Here is a 22,196-nt window from a genome sequence, read left to right as displayed (position 1 = left end):
GACCTCCTGAAAACCCGGTGCTGACATGAAATCTACCGAGGCTAGCTCTGCGGCGGGCACCTCGCCCTGCTCCTCAATGATGGGATCCACCACTGGATCCGCTGGTGGTGCTACTGAGGTAGCTCTGGGGCGCCATCGTCCCCTACCTTGGGTCGGTGCCCTCCTCCGGCTTTGCCTCGGCCTCAAGCAACAGGGGGAGAAGTATCCTATAGCCTCTCGAAGATAAGTACGGACATCTCCGCATCGAGCCGCAAGACTCTACTAGCTCTGCCCATAACTTGTGAGACCTACGTGAACCTAGTGCTCTGATACTATCTTGTCACGACCCAATTCCATCTTAGGTCGTGATGGCGCCCAACACCATTATTAGGCAAGCCAAAAATGATCAAACTAATGGTTTCCAATTTAAATTAAATAATGAGTGGATAACATTTCCTCATTTGTTAAAGAGATTTAGAAATTTGCGAATGTGGCATAATTAAACGGAGGCAAACGAGTACAAATCGTAATCATGTAAACAAATCCAAAATCATAAGTCTACTAGTGTGTGTGCCAAGACCTGGTGTCACAAGTATGTGGTAAATATAGTAGAATATACAAAAGAACACGAGCCTACTGTCTGAAAGGAAATAGACAGAAAAATAAAACATAAGGGAGACTTCAGCTGCTGCAGAACGGCTCGGAAGGCAGCTCACCGTGAAGTCTCGAGATAGGGATCAAATCTGCGCACCAGACTGGTAACCAGATGCAACAGCCTCAGATCCTGTACAATTAAGTATAGAAGTGTAGTGTGAGTGCATAAATAATATGTACCCAGTACGTATCTAGTCTAACCTCGAAGAAGTAGTGACGAGGGGTCGACTCCGACACTTACTAGGGCCAATAACATGATAATATGAAATTCTAATTAAGCATGATATACAACAATAAGACTCAGAACAAGAAATAACTGAACAAGTCTTTAGAAATATTTAAGAGCTTGAATCACTTCCTTCCTTTAAAACATATGATCACACAAATAATGAATTTATAATGATTATGAAAGGAAAGTCCAGTTCTATTATCACACACGAATACCACTGAGGATGTTCGGCCCGATCCAACATAAATGTAAACTGTGCACTGCCGAGGGTCGAACGGTACGGACCATAGATGCATCTATTACCCCGCTCGCGGATCATACATGCGATGCAGTCAAATATAAATTTATCAATAAATCATAACCCTTTCTTGATTCTTTTCAAAATAAAGACAATTCGACTTGAAGCTTTTAAATCCTTAAAAATCCTCAACTCAGTTCCATTTGGTACAGTTAACAAATATAATCAAATAACGGTGTCCACAAGCATGATGTAAACCTAAAACTACTCAGACATAAACAGGAGTAGTAGCTACGTACGGACTCTTGTCACCTCGAGCGTGCGTGGCCCCCGCAATAAGTATCACATAACAAATACATCACCTAGGGGTAGTTTTCCCCTCACAGAGTTAGAAAGGAGACTTACCTCGCTCCGAAGTTCCAAAACCGATTCCAAGGCCTCTCTAACACCTCAAACCAAATCCCATCGATCCAAAAATATTTAAACAACGTGCAAACCAGTCAAAATATATTCTAATATCCATAATTAATCATTTTAAACAATTCCCAGCTCTGCTTGAGCAGTCTATAAAAATCAACTCTCGGGCCCACGTGCCCGGATTCCTAATATATTCGAAGATACATCCTACCCATAACATTACTAACTCGAATATACAATTTATTTTAAATTCCATGTCCAATTTCGTGGTAAAAATCCAAAAATACCAATTTTTAGGTTTCTTTCAAAATCTCATAATTTCGACCAATTTTTATGCTTCAATCCATATAAAAACCATGTATTTAACTCACAATATGAAGAAATCACTTGCCCCATTATAGTTGATGAAGATGGAACTCCGAAAGTGCCCTAAAATCGGCTCCCAGGGATGAAAATGAGATGCAAATGGGCGAAACCTCGTTTTAAAGAAGCCTCACTACCCAGCACAAATTACGCTTTTGCGGCTCCAAGTCTCGCACCTGCGAGAAACCAAGCCAAGGCTGCTAGCCGCATCTGCGTCCCTCATGCGCATCTGCTCCCACGCTTCTGCACTGCCCACTCCGCAGGTGCGATCCCGCTTCTGCGGCGAGATGACTGCATCTGCGGTCTCAGCACTGCCCAATGAAAATCCGCATCTGTGTCCCTCTTGGCTTCTTCTGCGGCTCTGCACCTGCGGCCAAACCCTCGCATGTGCGATTACACCAGAAGACAGTTGCTTCAGCATTTCTTCCAATTCCAAACTCGATTCGTTGATCATACGTGATCCACCACCTCCAAATCAACGTCCAGACATGCTCCTAAGACCAAAATCCCCATGCGGAATTATTCCCAAGCTCGAAATCCCAAACGGACATCGATAACATCAAAACCCACTTCAACCCAAACTTAGGAAATTCTTAAACTTTCAAAATGTTAATTTTCCATAATAAGCGCTGAAATACTCCCGGGTGATCTGATACTCAACCCGAACATACGCCCAAGTCTAAAATCATCATATGAACCTCTTGGAACCTTCAAATCCTGATTCTGAGGTCGTTTACTCAAAAGTAATACCTTAGTCAATTCTTCCAACTTAAAGCTTTCTAAAATGGAATTGTTTCTTTCCAAACCAAATACCGAACTTTTCGAAATTCAGTTCCAACCACACGTACAAGTTATAATACCTGAAGTGAAACTACTCAAGGCCTCATACTGTCGAACGACGTGCTAGAGCTCAAAACGACCGGTCGGGTCGTTACACTAAGTCTAGTGAAACCAAATAAAGGAAAACCAACAACATCCCAATAAGAACAACCGCTTTCATACCACATTTGTTCAAGCATTTCCACGAGATACCGAACCTCATAATCACAGCTCACGAGTCCTAATCCATGAACCCTAATCACTTGGAATCTTGTTCCCACATTACAACTCTTAACCGCACTAACGACTCACATGCCAATAGACAATCCTCACACAGAAGGAAAGTAGACAAGAGTATGTATGATGGTCAATGATGTCAGGATTCATCTTCTAAAACTGATATGGGTGATTTAAGTACATATATGCTTGTGTAAGTGTTCTACCACAATTCAAGTCAACAAATAAGAGTAGAGACAATGAATAGCACATAAGAAACGATCACCACAAAATGTAAAGTGTAATAAAGGTGTCGTGCCCCGTTTTCTCACGAAAGCAGGTTTCGACGTCATGACAACTCTTTTTTAGAGTGGGAGATAGAGTGCTAAAAAAGAGTCACCACCTAACGATTTTTAAGGTGCGTTAGGGCACTTATTGTGCAGATAACACTGTTGGACTAGTCAACGCCACCAAAGATCGGGTAAGGGCTCAAATTACCTCAAAGAGAAGGTATTAGGCACTCTTTGAGGTCCACAACTGTGGGTCCCGACCGAACTTAAAATTATGTGGATTAGGCTAAGTGATCAAATAAGCAAAGAGAATATAAAGGTCAAAGAATTTTATTACAAAAAGCTTAATACGAATATAGAGATACAACTATTCTAATTCTAATAGCAAACATAGAAAGGAAAAGGGGGGGAGGGGGGGGGTCCTAAGTTTTTTGGCCTAAAGGATCACCCCGTGCAACATAAATAATATTTCACAACTTTCTTAGGGTAGGGAATTACCCATATTATTCAGCAGGCACAGACTATCATCTCTTGCTACCCGATTACTATGTTAAAGTTATTTACCTAAAAGTGCTCTAATTCAATTCTAAGTCGTGTCCTATGTGTGCATCACCCGTCCCACCTCTATTTAGGTAGTTCTAGACTTTACCTAGGCTGCTCAAAATATTAAAACTAGGTGACATACAAAACACATTCGACTTCAAATATGGGCAGTTAAGGGCTCAAGTTAGCCTCCACAGTTAAGCAACAAATGCACGCAAAACAAATGTTCAGGTTAGGAAGTTCAGAATTAAGAACCTTAGGACCTATAGATATGATTTCTAGGTGATTTTGAATTAAAATATACAGGCAGTTTCAAATGCAAGGTGTTGCTCATAGACAGGATAATACAGTTGTTACAAGCTGATTATTGAGATCGCAAGTTTCAAGTTATTAAACATATAGGTGCTATGCCTAGGTGATTTATGCAGTAAAGGACAGTAAAATCTATTAGAGAAAAAGCCCCAGAATTACTTATGCTTTCTAATAATAGCACGAATAAGCAATAAACAGTGTTTGAGCAGTTCAACATTAGCAAATTAGTGCGAGTAATTATACCCTATAGGCAGGATCTCTAACGATTAGCACTTAGAGCCAATTTTATTGTCATACCTTAACCCTATAGGCATATTTTCTAGGTGAACAGTGGCAAACGGGATAATCAAAATCCTATAGGCATGATTTCTAGTGAATGTGTTGATGCGAATTGAAATCAATGATATTTATTCCTCTAGGCAGATTTTCTAGTAGCACATAGCAGTGAGCATAATTGCAGCATTTTGAATTCACGTTTGCTAGCAGACAGTAGGTGTGTGTGTGCTTCCCCTAATGGCATGATTTCTATAGTGCATATAGTAATTGAATAGCATATATAGCAAGAAAATCACTGAGTCCTATAGGCATATTGTCTACCCTTTTGTACGCAAATATTAAGAATCTAACCATTCCCCATTTTTACTAACACCCCAACTGTTTATACAAAGTTATTACAGGCCCAATAATGAATATGATTACAAATATATACAAATATATACAATAATGACAGTAGGCCTATAGCGGGCAAAAAAAAAATACTCAGCACTGTTTGGGCCTTCAACAATTTTCATGCAGCATACCCAGTCTTCCGACAAGGAGCCCTATTCATCAACACAACCCAAAATCCATAGAAGAGCCCAAAGCCAAATCATATAACCATATTGCCAAGCATGGAATCACTCAAACCAACCAGCTTAGATATTCAGCAAAAAATAGGGAGAAAGGGTTGAGCGGGGTAGTTCAAGTTTCAGAGACTGACCAAAGACACAAATCCTAGTGTGTTAGATTTCACAAGGGTCTCAAATTGACCCCGAGCAGTGCTCATACTAGGGAGGTCAGTAGTAAGAGCCTTAGTAGCCTTGGCTTTCAGCCGGCTAAGAATGAGAAGTTCAAGATAGCATAGGTAACAAGTGAGGGAGAGTGGACAATGGTTAAGGGACAAAATTGTACTTAGTTTTAGGATGCAGACATAGCAAATTTTAAAACACAGAACAATTAATCAAAAGACCAACAAGGCTTAGAAATAGGTTCATCACTTAGGAAAACAATACATAGGCAGAATCATATTGAAAGAGTTAAGGGAGAAACAAGTTTGCAGGATTACAAAAAATTATCATACACAGGTGCATGATACCAAACAAGTTGAAACATGGTTGGAAATTATGCTAAGCATACATCCTAATGTTACAAGATAGCCATGTTAACTCATATTAAGAAACAACATCAGACATGGCAGGGAAGCACAGATTAGGACAATTACTACTGAAGGGATAGTGAATCAAATGAGCCAAAAATATGCTGATGGACATATTAACAAGGGAGCCAGTCACGATTGATAGAAAAGGGTCTTAACACAGATTAGAACACACTACATATGCAAGATTACCATTACAGAGATTCATGACAGATAGTAAATGTAGGCGTTCAGGCATTGACACAATAGACTAATTAACTAAAGAAAGTCCAAATTATTTAGATGAAGCACATTCAAATAAAAGAATTGACAGTTTTAGGTAGACTTAAATACTAAAGAGGTTCAAACAAGTGTAAAGGTCACACACAGAAGTAGCTCAGAACACATTGTCTAAACGGACTTAAGAGAATCTAAATTACTTAAATTAGGCATAAACATGTTTCAGAGCTAGCAACATTATGTGAAATTAAATGCTAGAGAGACTTAAAACTACTGTAAAGCTAGCAGAGTTGCACATAAGAGTAGCCCAGAAACACATCAACCTAAGAATTTCAAAAGTGAGAACATATGTAAATCACAGACACATAAAAACGAAATTGCGAATGGTCAAGTGACTTACCAGTTAAACGGACAATAATAAAGAACAAAATTCCACAATAACCCAGAATCTTAATGCGTCAAAGTTCCCAAGAGCTTCAAAGGAACCCCGGGCAATGCTCGCACCAAGAAAAGGTTGAATAACAGAGTCTTAGTGGCCTTGGCTTTCAGCCGGCTAAAAACATAATACAAAACAAGAGAATGAGGGAATAGCAGAACAAAGCTCCAATTTTTAGTGAAAAAATAGCGATTCCAGTCTAAATCAAAGGGAAGGGGTTTATATAGTGATAGAAATTAAACAAGTAAACAAGGAAAACTGTAAAATCAAACACAAATAAGGAAGTAAAAACATACAGAATCAATAAAAATTGGATTAGGGAAAAAATAGGTAAACCCTAGTTGACAGAAATCGAAGATTGGCCGGAAATCTTTGCTAATCAGACCCATATAGCCATGGTCATGATGTATATGGACAAAATACTGTCTAGATTCAAGCGATTGAAGTTGAATGGCCGAATTCTGAGAGATAGTACTTGCCATATTTAGGCAAGTACTAAGTGATACCATAGCTTTGCAAGTAGTACCGAGATAACACATAAAAGGTGAGGAGATCATGGAAAGAATCCATGATTGAGACAGATTTGGAGAAAATTGAGAGGTCGGCTAGGGTTTCTGAGGAGAGGAGAAGAGAGTATTCAAAGGCGGCGTCTCAAGGATAATGGGGTTAGGGTTTCAGGTCTAGGGTAATTAAAGGAGGGGTTGATTGTGGGCCGTTGATCTCTTAAGATCAACAGCCAGGATAAAAAAAAAAGGTTGGGGTGGGTTATTTGACTAGGTCAGGGATAAAGGGTCATTTGGATTGGGCATAGGGGGGTTGGGCCAGAGATTTGGATTTTTGGGCCATTGAATTGGTCCGAAATTGGCCTTACACTGGGCTATAAATTAAATACACGAAAACTTATTTTAAAAAATAATTTATAAAAATAATTAATAGATACGAAAATACTACTTGGGCAATAAAATAATTAAAAAAATAATAATTTAACATTATGAAAATATAAAAATGTGATTTTAGCCCAAATAATGTAAAACATGTAATTATGCATAGAGCATGGGCTATTATTGTAAAATTATGTAAATAGCCTAAAAATACAAATTATAATTATGTAAAACAAAGTAAAATATCATGAAGCATATATATGTGTGCAAAAAAATAAATTGGATGATTGAATCATCACAAAATAATTTAAAGGGTAATTAATAAATATTTGAACAATTTAAATGCAAGAAAATTGATTTTAAAGCTTTAAAATTATGACAAATTGTAGAAAATGCTTGCATAAATCTTGTACAATAAATAATTATACAAAATGATATTTTTTGAAAGTATATACACTTACTTGAAAAATATGAGGGCAAAATTGGGTATCAATAGCTGTCGCTCTTTACCTGGGAATGATGAAAGAGTTGTCGGGTAAAGAAAATGATGACCAATTTTGGCCGAATTAAATGAGGGATGATGTGATTTGGAAAAAATGGGGGCTGAACCCTTGTTCCTGAGTTGCCTACATATCCCTGGTGTTACGGGAATTAGGCCGTGTGTAGTTCTGGATCCAACGGTGAACGAAACCGATAGAATTGTTATAGGAATAGTCGTATGTTTCGGAAAGGGTTCTTTTGGGTAGGAAAGTATCAGCTGAATTTTTGCGAAATCATGAATGTGACTCTGAAACGTTACGGATGTATCATAGAGAGATTATCTAAACGGTCATAGAGTAAAAGGCGGGTAATTGATGGTGGTTGGTTACGTTGAAACAATTGCAAGATGTGAACGTTATGAACGGAAACCGGAGCGAAGATTGCTCCCGTTTGAAGAACGGTTACTTCCTGGATTACCTGCAAAACTTACAATACGATGTATGCAAGTATATATGGATTATTGCGAGAATATAAAATGATGAAAATTCCCTTTGGACCATGAAAGTTGTCTTTGGACGATGAGGATGATATCCTTAGACTATGACGTCCTGGGCCATGAATCGTGTAATAAGGGATTTACAGGCCATGAAATGATATCCTCAGGCCATGAGGATGGTGCCTCTGGACTATGACGCCTTTGAATGATGATGTACACTTTGAGATCCTCAGGCCATAGAATGGTGTCTTCCGGCTATGAGGATGATGCCTTCGGACTATGACGCCTTTGGACAAAACGGTGATGTTTCAGCCCATGAAATGCAAAAATATGACGCTTGGTCACATGCGAAGGTGAGACAAAACAAGGCTTAGTCTTGTGTAAGACGAGGGCAGTGCTTAGCCCTAGGCGAAGAGATGGATAGTGTTAGGTCTTAGGTAGCGTAGTGGAGATAGTATTTAATCTTGAGGAAAAGGCAGTGCTTAGCCTTATGAAAGGAAGGAGGTATTGCTTAGCCTTATGCAAAGAAAGAGACAATGCTTAGTCTCATGCAGGGAAAGACAGTTCTTAGCCTTACGCAATTAGGGAGGCAATGCTTAGCCTCATGCAAAGAGGGAGACAATGCTTAGTCTCATGCAGGGAAAGGCAGTGCTTAGCCTTATGCAAGAAGGGAGGCAGTTCTTAGCCCCATGCAAAGAGGGAGACAATGCTTAGTCCATGCAGGGAAAGGCAGTGCTTAGACTTATGCAAGAAGGGAGGCAATGCTTAGCCTCATGCAAAGAGGGAGACAATGCTTAGTCTCATGCAGGGAAAGGCAGTGCTTAGCCTTATGCAAGAAGGGAGGTGGTTCTTAGCCTCATGCAAAGAAAGAGACAATGCTGAGGCTCATGCAGGGAAGGGTAGTATGCCTTATGCAAGAAGGGAGGCAATACTTAGCCTCATGCAGAGAAAGAGACAATGCTTAGTCTGATGCAGGGAAAGACAGTGCTTAGCCTTACGCAATTAGGGAGGCAATGCTTAGCCTCATGCAAAGAGGAGACAATGCTTAGTCTCATGCAGGGAAAGGCAGTGCTTATCCTTGTGCAAGAAGGGAGGTAGTTTTTAGCCTCATGTAAGAAAATGATGAGTGATAGTGAGGAAGTAAAGTATTTTTAGATGGAGATGCTTGGTCTAGATAATTTGTTGTCTTGAAGGCAGTAACTTGATGTGTCTGCGGATATCGTTGTCTTATTGTGCCTGCATCAAAATAAAAATCGTGAGTTCTGTGGGGGAAGGTTGGTTCGCGCTTTTGTTTTCTTGTTCTATCTTTGCTCCTGCCTTGAGATCCTGTTTGAGTTACCCTGGGTAACATCTGGCTGTTACAGAAATAAAGTTTTCGAAAACATATGCATGCATTTGATGAATATAGTTATTTGAAATATAGTAGTATACAATATCAAGTAATTTAGATGAACCGATGATTGTGACATATTTTAGAGACATTGCGACCTCCTTTGGTTGGACTTGCTTTAGAATTTGCGACAAAATTCTTCCCCAGTTTAAATGCAACCCTTTGACGGTTCCGCGTATGACGAAGTTGGCTGGACTTGCTTTAGAATTTTGAGGGTCTTCCTCAAAATTTTGCCCCAGTTTCTGATCATGGCAAAAATGAAGATTTTATTAAGATGTGCCCGAACCCACAGGGTTGGCTACGTATACCCTCTTAAACGGGAATCAGGTCAAGCATAGTTCAGTTACATCAAATGAAGAAATGTAAACAATCCTAAACATAGTATCTCTTGTCTGCGTCTGAGTTGATATGTTTTGGCCAAATCTCTCCGTCCATTTCTGCAAGTATAAGTGCTCCTCCTGTTAATACTTGATGAACCATGTAGGGACCTTGCCAATTGGGTGAAACTTTCCCTTTAGCTTCATCTTGATGTGGGAAAATTCGCCTTAGCACCAACTGCCCCAGTGTGAATTACCTTGGTCTGACCTTTTTGTTGAAAGCTCTTGCCATTCTGTTCAGGTAGAGTTGAGTGTGACATACTGCGTTCATCCCCTTTCCATCAATGAGGGCCAGTTATTCATAGCAGCATTTGTACCCATTCTACATCGCTGAGCTCAACTTCTTGTATGATTCTCAAAGAAGAAATTTCCACTTCGGCGGGAATAACAGCTCCAGTACCATAGACCAGTAGGTAAGGAGTTGCCCATGTTGATGTGCGAACCGTGGTACGATATCCAAGCAAAGCAAATGGTAGCCTCTCGTCCCATTGTTTGTAATTATCTACCATTTTCCTCATTATCTTATTGATGTTCTTGTTGGCGGCTTCTACAGCTCCATTTATTTGCGGCATGTATGTTGTGGAATTCTTATGCTTGATCTTGAAGGTCTCACACATGGCCTTCATCAGATCACTGTTAAAATTGGCGGCGTTGTCGGTGATGATTCATTCTTCTACCCCATATTGACAAACAATGCGATCCTGAACAAAATTTGCAACGACCTTTTTAGTTACAGCCTTGTAAGATACGGCTTCAACCTTTTTTATGAAATAGTCTATGGCTACTAGAATTAACCTATGCCCATTTGAAGCAACGGGTTCGATTGGACTGATGACATCCATCCCCCAAGCGGAGAAAGGCCAGGGTGCACTTGTTGCATTGAGTTCATTGGGTGGCACTCATATCATATCAGTATGTATCTGGCATTGGTGACACTTTTGGACATAATTGACGCAGTCTGTTTCCATAGTCATCTAAAAATATCCTGCTCTTAGTATTTTCTTGTCTAAGACAAAGCCGTTCATGTATGGTCCGCAAGTTTCGGTATGTATTTCCTCGAGCAATCTGGATGCTTCCTTGGCATCGACACATCGCAACAACCCTAGGTCTGGAGCCCTTCTGTACAGAATTCCTCCACTTTGAAAGAAGTCGTTGGCTAACCTTCGGAGTGTGCGTTTCTGAGTGTGATTTGTGTGCTCCGGGTACTCTCATTTTTCCAAGTATTCTTTGATGTCGTGGAACCATGGATTTCCATCACTTTCTTCTTCAACATGAGCACAATAAGTTGGTTGATTATGAATTTCTATTGGGATAGGATCGATGAAATTCTTGTCTGGGTGTTGTATCATGGAAGATAAAGTGGCCAATGCATCTGCGAACTCATTCTGGACCCTCGAAACTTGTTTGAATTCTATCTTCGTGAACCTCTTGATCAGCTCTTGTACACAGTACAAATATGAAAATATTTTGGTATTCTTTGTAGCCCATTCCCCTAAAACTTGATGTACCAAAAGGTCGGAATCTCCCATCACCAGCAATTCCTGAACATTCATGTCAATGGCTAACCTGAGTCCTAAGATGTAGGCCTCATATTCTGCCATATTGTTGGTACATGGAAACTTGAGTTTTGCAGATACCGGATAGTGTTGGCCTGTTTATGACACTAAGACAGCTCTGATACTCACTCCTTTAAAGTTTGCAGCTCCATCGAAGAACATTCTCCAACCCTCATATGCTTCAGTGATATCTTCTCCTACGAATGATACTTCCTCGTCAAAAAAATACGTTTTCAAGGGTTCGTATTCTCCGTCTACAGGATTTTCTGCCAAATGATCCGCCAACGCTTGTCCTTTGACCGCCTTCTGAGTTACATAGATGATGTCGAACTCACTCAGCAATATCTGCCATTTTGCTAACTTTCCCGTAGGCATGGGTTTCTAGAAGATGTATTTTAACGGATCCATCCTTGATATGAGATATGTGGTGTAGGCACAAAAGTAGTGCCTCAACTTTTGAGCTATCCATGTCAAAGCGCAACAGGTGTGCTCCAGCAAAGAGTACCGTGCTTCATAGGGCATGGATTTGATGATGATGCCATCCACGTACACCTCTATTTCCTTGTGTATCATGTCGTTGAAAATAGTTTTCATAGCTCTCATGTAAGTGGCTCCAGCATTCTTTAGGCCAAACGACATCATTTTATAGCAATACACTCCACATGGTGTGATAAAGGCTATCTTTTCGGCATCCTCTTCATCGATCCAGATCTGATGATACCCCGCAAAGCAATCCACAAAATACTGGAGTTCATGCTTGGAACAATTGTCGATCAGTATGTGTATATTGGGCAATGGGAAATCATCTTTGGGACTTGCTCTATTTAAATCCCGATAGTCGACACACACTCTGACCTTCCCGTATTTCTTTGGGACTGGCACGATGTTGGCCAACCAAGTCGGATACTCAACTACCCTGAGAACCTTGGCTTTGATTTTCTTAGTGACTTCCTCTTTTATTTTCAAACTCATATTTGGCTTGAATTTTCTGAGTTTCTATTTTACAGGTGGACACATGGGATCGGTAGGTAGCTTGTGAGCCATTATGGATGTGCTCAAACCAGCCATATCATCGTAGGACCATGCAAAAATATCTTCATACTCTTTCAGAAATCGAATGTATTCTTCCTTCTCTGACGGTGATAGATGAATGCTTACACGTGTTTCCTTGACTGTTTAGGAATCTCCTAAGCCAACTGTCTCAGTCTTGTCCAAATTAGACTTAGGCTTGTTTTCAAAGTTTTCCACTTCTCTGACAATTTCCTCAGGTATTATATCATCTTCCAGATCCTCGGAATCACTATCCTTATGTTGCGTTGTCTCATTACATGTCACGGTCATAGGTTCATCGGGATAAGTAATAATAAAGCTATAGAAAGAAAATGTAAAGAATAATAATAAATACTAAAAATAACAATGCATTAAATAAATCTTGAAAACGTGAAACAAGTACAGCTCGATGACTCGAGCAATTATTTTAAAACAAAATACGTTCAAAACAAAATACTGAAAATGTCTTATATGCTCATAAAATTACTTTAAAATAAGTGATGCTAATTGCCAGGCTACCCAAGAACTCGACGGGCCCTTGATGGTGCAGCAGTCCAGTTCTTGAGAACAGCTCCTTTCTCCACAGTCTGAATAGTAAGGTACTCCTCCTCCTCAACTATCGCACTGCAATCCATGTCTTCATCATCCAGAAACAGCTTCCTCATGGCGGCTAAGACTTCATCTTTCTCAGACCCCCACATCACGTCAGCTTGATGAAATGTCTGGTGCAAATGTGGTACTGGTTGTTCCAGCGGATAATAAGGACCACGCCATGGCGGCGACCAATCCTCGTACTCTTTCTAAGTGTATTCATACCCAAGCCTGAAAGTTGTACCATGACACTTTAGCTGTACCGATTTGGTGATCCCTTGGAGATTCTTGTTGAGACCCTTGCCAGGCTCATACCCTGTCCATAGCAATATGCTTTCTATCTTGTTGCTCCACCATTTGTCTTTTTTAATTGCGTTGACGCGCTCAATGCGATGGAATGTTTCTCCACCTAGCTTCCTTCTATTCTAGATGACTGGAACAGTCTGATTGGTATAAATGGGATTACTCCCATCTCCGTGGATGATCACTTCTTAATGATTCCATTCAAACTTCACAGCCTGATGTAGAGTAGAAGCTACGGCCCTATCGGCATAAATCCAGGGTCACCCCAACTATAGATTATAGGTAGCAGATATATCCAGCACTTGAAACTCGACATCAAACTAGGTTGGGCCCATCTGTAGGCTGAGGTTGACCTCTCCAATTGTGGCCCTTTGAGATCCATCAAACGCCTTCACATTCATACTTCCTGCTCGTATCTCGTATAGGTCTTTACCCAACCTCTTCAGTGTAGTTAATTGACATATATTGAGACTCGAGCCCCCATCTATCAGTACTCTGGTGATGAATTTGTCCTCAAATTGCACTGTGATATGTAGTGCCCTGTTGTGACTTAGTCCTTCCGGTGGCAGCTCGTCTTCATGAAAAGTGATTTTGTGGCTTTCCAATACCTGCCCCACCATGTTAGCCATTTCCCCACTAGTGATGTTGGTGGGTACATAGGCTTCACTCAGCACCTTCATCAGGGCATTCCTATGTGTCTCGGAGTTTTGTAGCAATGATAAAATGGATATCTGAGCAGGAGTTTTGTTCAGATGGTCAACCACAGAGTATTCACTTGCTTGCACCTTTCTCCAAAGGTCGTCCGAGCCTGTCTCAATGATAGTCGGCTTAGATGCAGCTTCTTTGCTTGTTCCTCCCAAGTGCTCGGGTATGTAAACCCTACCGGTTCTAGTCATGCCTTGTGCTGCACCTGTTTCTTCTATTTTTGCTTTTCCTTTCCTTCTTGCTTCCGCAACATAATCCCATGGTATGGCATTAGACTTATAAGATGGCGTAGGTGTTACCATTACAGTGAAGGGTGTGGTCAACTCGACTTCAAATGGCGCCGGTGCGGCTACCTCAACATCAATCGGTGCCTGAGTTTGGACTACAATGGGTGTGAGGGTGACTGGAGATGTTTTAGGATCATCCCCCTTTCGAATGAGTCCAACTGACCCATCCGGATCCCATTCTTTATCGGTATCTATCACATTTACTTCCTCACCTCTATGATCTGGGAGAGGATTGTTACGAATATTAGGTGTAGTCTCCTTTGCCTGTATGACTTTGGTGTCAATTAATGTATGAATCTTTTCCTTCAAAGTGCGACATTAATCAATGGTATGACCCTTCATGCCTGAGTGATAGGCACATATCTTGTTTTCGTTAACCCACTGAGAAGAGTTTTCCATAGCAACACCAGGAATGGGAGTGACATAACCAGCAACCTTCAGTCTCTCGTATAGTTGGTCTATGGGTTTAACAATCGGAGTATATTGTCTGGGTGGTCTGCAGTCGAAATTTGGTCTTGGTTTTTGGTAATTTTGGCGGGCTGGTGGTGAGTGGTAATATGCGGGTTGGGTGTTATAAGTGTGGTAGGTGCCGGCAGGTTATTGGTATTTGGGGGTGAAGGCTGGTATGTGGGTGGAGGTGTTTGGTATGTGAGAGGAGACTTTGGACCTTGGGCTACCATTACTGCACCTACTTCTTTCTTCTTGGAGATACCTCCTGACTGCAAAGCTTTATTTGTGGCTTGGAGTGCTTCAAAATTTGTCACCATTCTGCTTTTGATCCCTTCTTCTATTCTTTCTCCCAGCTTGATGATGTCAGAAAATTTATGGTTTTCAATAACCATTAATCTTTCGTACTATTGCGGGTCTTGAGCTCTGACGAAGAACTTATTCATTTGTTCTTCTATAAGTGTCGGCCTTACTTTCGCAGCTTCAGACCTCCATCGAGTAGCATACTCGCGAAAGGTTTCCGTTGGTTTCTTCTTGAGATTTTGAATGTAGAAAATGTCTGGTGCATTTTCTATGCTGAACCTGAACCGATCCATGAAATCTGACGCCATGCTCACCCAATTAACCCACTTCTTTGGGTTCTGACTGATGTACCAAGACAAAGAATCTCTAGTGAGGCTCCTCATGAATAGCTTCATACGAATTCGTTCATCTTTTCCAACCCCCACAAGTTTGTCACAGTATGTTCTTAGATGCACTTTCTGATCACTAGTTCCGTCGAACATTTCAAATTTGGGAGGTTTGTAACCCTCCGGCAATTCTACATCTGGTTGAATGCACAAGTCCTCATAACTCAAACCTTCGATGCCCTTTCCACCTTCGACACTCTGAACTCTGCCAATGAGCTTCTTGAATTCTTCTGCCATGTTCTTGATGATCAGGTCCTTCTCAGCGGATTTCGGTATACATAGGGTTTGTTGTGGGGCGTGGGGTAAAGTTTTCACATATATGGAATTGCTTTGGTGGACTCCGGGAATTTGGGCATAATGGTGGTCATTGGTTGAGGTTTAGGGATCAGGAGTAGGTTGCGGTGCATTTTGAGGAGTGTGGTAAGTGGTGGTTTGTGGGTATTGAGTTGGATGGTGATGGTGTTGTGGAGGAGTAGGTACCGGTGGAGGGTTATAGTTCTGAGGAGGTATGGCGTATTGATGTGGCGCGGGAGGGTTTGGCGGTGGATTTTGGTTCTGTGTGTTTTGGGGAGGTGTTGGGTTTTGGGCGTTTGTGTTTTGTTGGTTGATATCAGGGACGTTTAGGGTGAGGGAAAGGTTTGCCAAGTTCCGGACCTGCTCAAGTTCTCCTTGTAACTCCAGTATTTTTTGTTCCAGGCGTAGGACCAATTCATTCTGTGCTAGAGTACTCCGACCATCCAAAGTTTCAACATTCTCTGCATTGTCCTTTCTGATACCACTTAAATCGTCCATCTTTTATTTCCCTTTGCTTCTGCCTTTAGGATCACTTGGTGGAGGAGGAGGTGGAGGACCTCTGGATCTAGTGTGATATGCGGATGATGCCAGTATGCACGAACCAACCTTGGGGAATGGAAATAATCAAAAGAAAGAAAAAGAAAAGGTAACCAAGTCAGCAAGGGATATTGAAAGAATGCTTGCAATATTGAACATGATTTGCAAGATTAATAAATTCGCGTCCTAATTTGGGGGACCTCGTTGTGCCTGAGGTAGGCCTAAGCGACACATAGACTTGGAGAAAATTGATGCCAATAATTGCGTCATCTCATTAATGCGAAAATGAATCAAATCCTTACTAAATCGATACTAATAAGAGAGTTACTAATGGCATTTGCCTTATTACAATCAAAATCTAAAACAAATCTAAAAAGCAGTAAAGAACATTGTTTCCTAAAATACTTGGCCCCAGAAGGACCTTCCACATGCCTGCCTCTTTTAGATCCATCAATCAGGTTTCCCAAGTCATGCATATCCAATAGTAGATAAGCCTTTGCTAGATTTCCTCCTTCATTGCCATCCGTGTTCTGACAATCTGAGAGTCTCTTCCTCATCTTTCCCTCAAGCTCCATCAACCTTTGCTCCAAATATTGTGTTTGCGGCACATACCTCGCGAACGTGATGAACAATGATGCAAAGCTACATGAACACATCCATCCTATCGCAAACGCGATGAGAAATATTCCGCCAGTCCCCAATTCCCTTACGCGAACGCGTAAAAAAGGACGCAAATGCAGACAACAAACAGTTGGAGCTTTGCGAACGCATGAACACCATCGCGTCTGCAATGAACATATCACTGATCTAGCAGAATAACTTCGCGAATGCGAAGACCAACATGCACACCAGAAACCAGCAACTCTAAAGCCTGAAGAAAAGGCCCACAGCCCATCCAAACATACCAACAAGTTCCATAAGATAATGCGGATCTGCTCGAGGCGTCAAATCACACCAAACAACATCAAAACTACGAATCGCACCTCAACTTGAATTTAATGAACTTGTGAACTTTCAACTTCTACAACTCAAGCTGAATCATGCCAAACCAACCTAGAATGATGTTGAATTTTTCATGAAAGTCCCAAATGACACAACGCATATATACCAACTTCCAAAATCGAAATCCGGACACAATATCAATAAAGTCAATTTCCGGTCAAACCTCTCAACTTTCCAATTTTCGCCAAAATACATCAAATTAACCTACGGACCTCCAAGTCCAAATCCGGACACACGCCGAAGTCCACAATTACCATACGAATCTATTGGAATCATCAAAATACCATTGCAGAGTCGACTACAAAAAATCAAACTCCAATCAACCCGGTTTACTTAAGCTTCTAAAAAGAGAATTATTTTTCCAAATCAACCCTGAATCATCCGAAAACGAACTTGACCACACATGCAAGTTATGATACCCAATACGAAACTACTCGAGACCTTAAGCCACTGTGGGAAGTGCAAATTTCCAAAACGACTGATCGGGTCGTTACATTCTCCGCAACTTAAATATACGTTCGTACTCGAATGTCCCAAGAGTCATTCCAAAGCCGTCAAATCACTGTGTAACCTTACCATGCACATACCCGGGGGTGATCCCATGTCACCCTAATCCATGTACGCCTGACCACACGACATAACTGAAGATGATTATTTTGACCTTATCCCATAAACCTTGGAATTTAATTAATTCCCAACATCTGAAATTCCTTACAAATCTCAAATCTCGTATCCAAACACTGTATAAGTCCGAACAAGCTATATCAAGTCATAACCATAACCCAAGACATAACCACATGATATACCACACCACTCATATACTCGTAGAAAAAATTCTCGATCAAAGTAACTGCTCAAAACAAATCCAATACCGGTAATGAACCTCATATCAAATAAAACCTTGTGCAACACCTTCGTACACTGCCATGATGAAAGAAACACATAGAATCTTATAACCACTCATCATGTCAAAAGACAATTAATAGTATGCTAAGAAGACAGCAATCAAAGACAAGTACAAAAGAATGGGGAAATAACAACAAGAGCCATACCGATGTACCGCCTCGTAGTCGCAAATCATAAAATGAATCACAAACTTTCTTTATATCACTGCGGGAGCCTTTACATTTAGTTTTTGAAAATTATTTTTCCCGAAATAGCATCCCGCGTTTTAGCCCACCTTATCACACCGCATGGCTTCTAGTAGTTCCCCTACTAGCCACGCATTTCAAGCCCACCTTATCTCACCGCATGTGTTTCATCACCCAGACCTTATACCACCGCATGTGTATCAATAATAACAACAGCACGGCAAAAACCTCGTGCAACACAATAACAACAGCACGACAGAAACCTCTTGCAAACACAATAACAACGGTAGAGCAGAAATCTTGTGTAAACAATATAACAATCATCTCAACAATAATATGTATGCCACAATATAACAACTCAAATAAATGACTTTCATAATATGTGCCCACATGCCACAACATCTCCTCAAAATATTTTCAATATCACAACCACGCATTGCTCTCGGCTCAACAACACAAAATACAGCAGCAACAACGACAATAATACGATAATACGGCAAGTAAATCAACTCATGAACTTCAAAACACGAAGAAACGGAAGAACGAGCTCACAAAGAAAGACATAACAGGGAATAATGGTCTCAACAAGAATAGCTCAACAAGGAAAAGATAATGTGTAGTAATGATTCCACAAAAGTAAAATTCAACGATGAGAGGGATAACATGAATCAATGATTCCAAATAAGAATAAGTCAACAATGATAAGGTATAACAAAACTTTATTTAGGGTTGAGCAATTACGGAAGAGATACAACAAATTCAATTAAGGATAAGCATATTATGAAAACGATAATAATAACTTTAACGAATGATAGGCAATTATGGAAAAGATAATAATAACTTCAATCAAGGATAAATAATTACGAAAAAGATAACATGGCAATAAAAGAGGAAACAACTTTAGTTAAGGCACATAAGAGTATAATCGGTAATAAGGGTAAAACATGAAGCAATTAATTCCAAATAAAATACGTAAGGGTGAATTTAGTAAATGGAGAATTTAACATGACAAAACAACTTCATATTTAATGGACATAAGAACCTAAGAGCCATAAACGGTCAAATTTCCACAAATAAGCCCAAGCACGTACTCGGCACCTTGCGTACACGGCCTTCGCATGACACAATTATCACCAAAGACTCAAATCCTAAGGGGTAGTTCCCCCACATAAAGTTAGGCAAGATACTTACCTCAAGGAAGCTAGACCGTTACTCTAAAATGACCTTCTCGAGTGAAATAACCTCCGGACGGCTCAAATATAGCAAAAATAACTTCAAATCATAAATAAAATTCATAAAAAATAATTTCGGATACTAAAGCTTCAATATTTAATAAGAACTAAAAAGTCAACCCCCGAGCCCGCACCTCGGAACCTGATAAAATTAACAAAACCCGAACATCCATTCTGATACGAGTTCAACCATAATAAAATTATTAACTTCTTATATCAATTCATCATTCAATTCATCATTTTACACTTTTGAAAGATTTTACAAATTTTTCCAAATTTCCAAATTAATTCTCTAATTTAATGATGAAAATAAAGATAAAACCATGAAATAAAATCAAAATTGGGTAAATATCACTTACCCCAATCAACCACGTGAGAAAACCGTCAAAAATTGTTCAAATCCGAGGTCTCTAGCTCAAAATATGAAAAATGGACAAAACCCGCGATTTTGGAAATATATTTTGCTGCCCAGCGATTTACACATTGTGATCACGGAAATGCAATTGCGATCGCGAAGAAGGAAATGACCACTACCCAAAAATTGTACTATGCGGTCGCGAACAAATGCATGCGATCGTGAAGAAGGGAACAACTGATGTGCCAAGAATGTACTACACGATCGCGAACAAGAATGTGCGATCGTGAAGAGAAAATACACCAACTGCTAAAGCTGAGCTACACGAACGCGGATCTCTGAATGCGAACGTGATGAAGGAGAATGTACACCTTCGCAATCACGAACCTTATACTGTGAACGCAAAGAAGGAAAATGGGTCACTCACCAAACAGCCTACGCGATCGCGTCTATGCCTTCGCGATCGCGTAGAAGGACATCAGACACCAGAACTTCAGCATCTCAAAAAATAAGAAAATGGCACGTGGCCCATCCGAAATGCATCCAGGGCCCCCGGGATCCCGTCGAAACATGCCAACAAGTTCCATAACATAACATGGACCTTCTCGAGGCCTCAAATCACCTCAAACAACGTCGAAACTACAAATCGCACCACGAATCGAACTTATAAATTTCCAAATCTTCTAACTTCTACAACTCGCGCTGAAACATATCAAATCAACCCGTAATGACGCCAAATTTTGCATGCAAGTTCCAAATGACATAACGGAGATAATACAACTCTCGGAATCGCATTCCGACTCCGATATCACCAAATTCAACTCTTGGTCAAACCTCTCAACCTTCTAAAACTTCAATTTTCCAATTTTTGCCGAATCCTTCAAATTACCCTACGGACCTCCAAATCCAAATCCGGAAGCACGCCTAAGTCCAAAATTACCATAAGAAGCTATTGGAATCATCAAAATGCCATTTCGGAGTCATCTACATAAAACTCAAATTCCGATCAACTCTTACAGCTTAAGCTTCAAAAAACAAGAATCCGTCTTCCAAATTAACCCTGAATCATCCGAAAACTGAACTCGGCCATACACGCAAGCCATAAAACATAATACGAAGTTGCTCGAGACCTAAAGTTGTCGAACGGGATACTAATTTTAAAAATGACCGGCTGGGTCGTTACATTCTCGGGGTCGAGAAAAGGCTAGGAAGGAAAAGAGGAGGGTAGAATCTGGGGATAATACTACTCCCTCATTTCCACCCTCTTCAGAGATACCTGTCTTATCCTGCACCACATAGATATACTGAGCTGCCACAGCATCACGAGGCTTATACCTTCATCCAGACACCGGGTCTTCCATCAGAAGGCCATAGGACTATACGTCTGACATACAGTCTAGCTACCTCATAGCCACTTGGATCGCATCCATTTGCATCAAAACCACGTGGATCGCAGCCATATGCATCATATCCACGTGGATCGCAGCCATCTGCATCACATCCACGTTGATCGCATCCCTACATATCACAGCCACATGGATCCCAACCATCCATATCACAGCCACATGGGTCACAACCATCTGTATCACAGCCACATGGATCACATCCAGCTATGTCGCAGTCACAAGGATCGCAACCATCTTTATCATCGACTTCATCCATTTTAGGACTTTGCCTGCGAGACTGTAGCTTTGAGCCCCCATCTACACCGTCTACACATGCCTCTGATATACATGCTGAGGATGATGATCTAGAGTAGTGCATTATGATCGCTATGGCAGGAGCATCATAGTCTGAGGGTAACGGGTAAGAGTTATTTGTTATTTTTTCGTTTATTATTTTATAATATTTTTACTAATATTTTCATGTATTTTTATTGTTAAATTGCAGGTTCAAGCAGGGTAACCAGACTACCAAGATAATCACCAATGTGATCAAAAAGCTTTATGATGGCCCTTATGCGACTTGGAGTGACTTTCCATACTCGCTGAAGGAGCAAATTTTCAATTAGTTTAAGGTATAAATGTTCTTTTAAACAATTTAATAATTTATATTTATGATGTTTCTATCTAATATTTAACTTTTGAAATGCAGAGCAAGTGTGCATGGGAAGACCGCTATAACGAGGAAGTGGCTGCAAATTTTCATCATAAAGCCCGTAAGAGATTGGTGGATCATTTCTCGAATTGTATAAAGAAGAACAAGAGGCTTGACTGGTGTCTTCAGTATTTATGGGATAATTTGTTAAGGCAATGGCAGACCGGGGAGTTCTTAAAGAGGAGCGAACAAGGAAAGAAAGCTCGC

At 40.5% G+C, this 22,196-nt stretch overlaps 1 protein-coding gene across 1 annotated transcript; it reads right to left on the bottom strand.

Moving 5' to 3' along the window:
* Window positions 1–13,573: 13,573 nt before the first annotated feature.
* Window positions 13,574–15,618, bottom strand: LOC138906077 (uncharacterized). Its single transcript, XM_070194599.1, has 2 exons — window positions 15,166–15,618; window positions 13,574–14,509 (listed from the first exon to the last, which is right to left on the bottom strand). The coding sequence occupies exons 1-2, from the start codon at window positions 15,616–15,618 to the stop codon at window positions 13,574–13,576; spliced, it is 1,389 nt and encodes a 462-aa protein (XP_070050700.1).
* Window positions 15,619–22,196: the final 6,578 nt, after the last annotated feature.

The sequence above is a fragment of the Nicotiana tomentosiformis genome, chromosome 2, assembly GCF_000390325.3.
Source record: "Nicotiana tomentosiformis chromosome 2, ASM39032v3, whole genome shotgun sequence".
NCBI classification, from domain to species: Eukaryota; Viridiplantae; Streptophyta; class Magnoliopsida; order Solanales; family Solanaceae; genus Nicotiana; species Nicotiana tomentosiformis.
The sequence above is the reverse complement of the archived record's forward strand: the minus strand, read 5'-3'. Positions and strand labels throughout refer to the sequence as shown.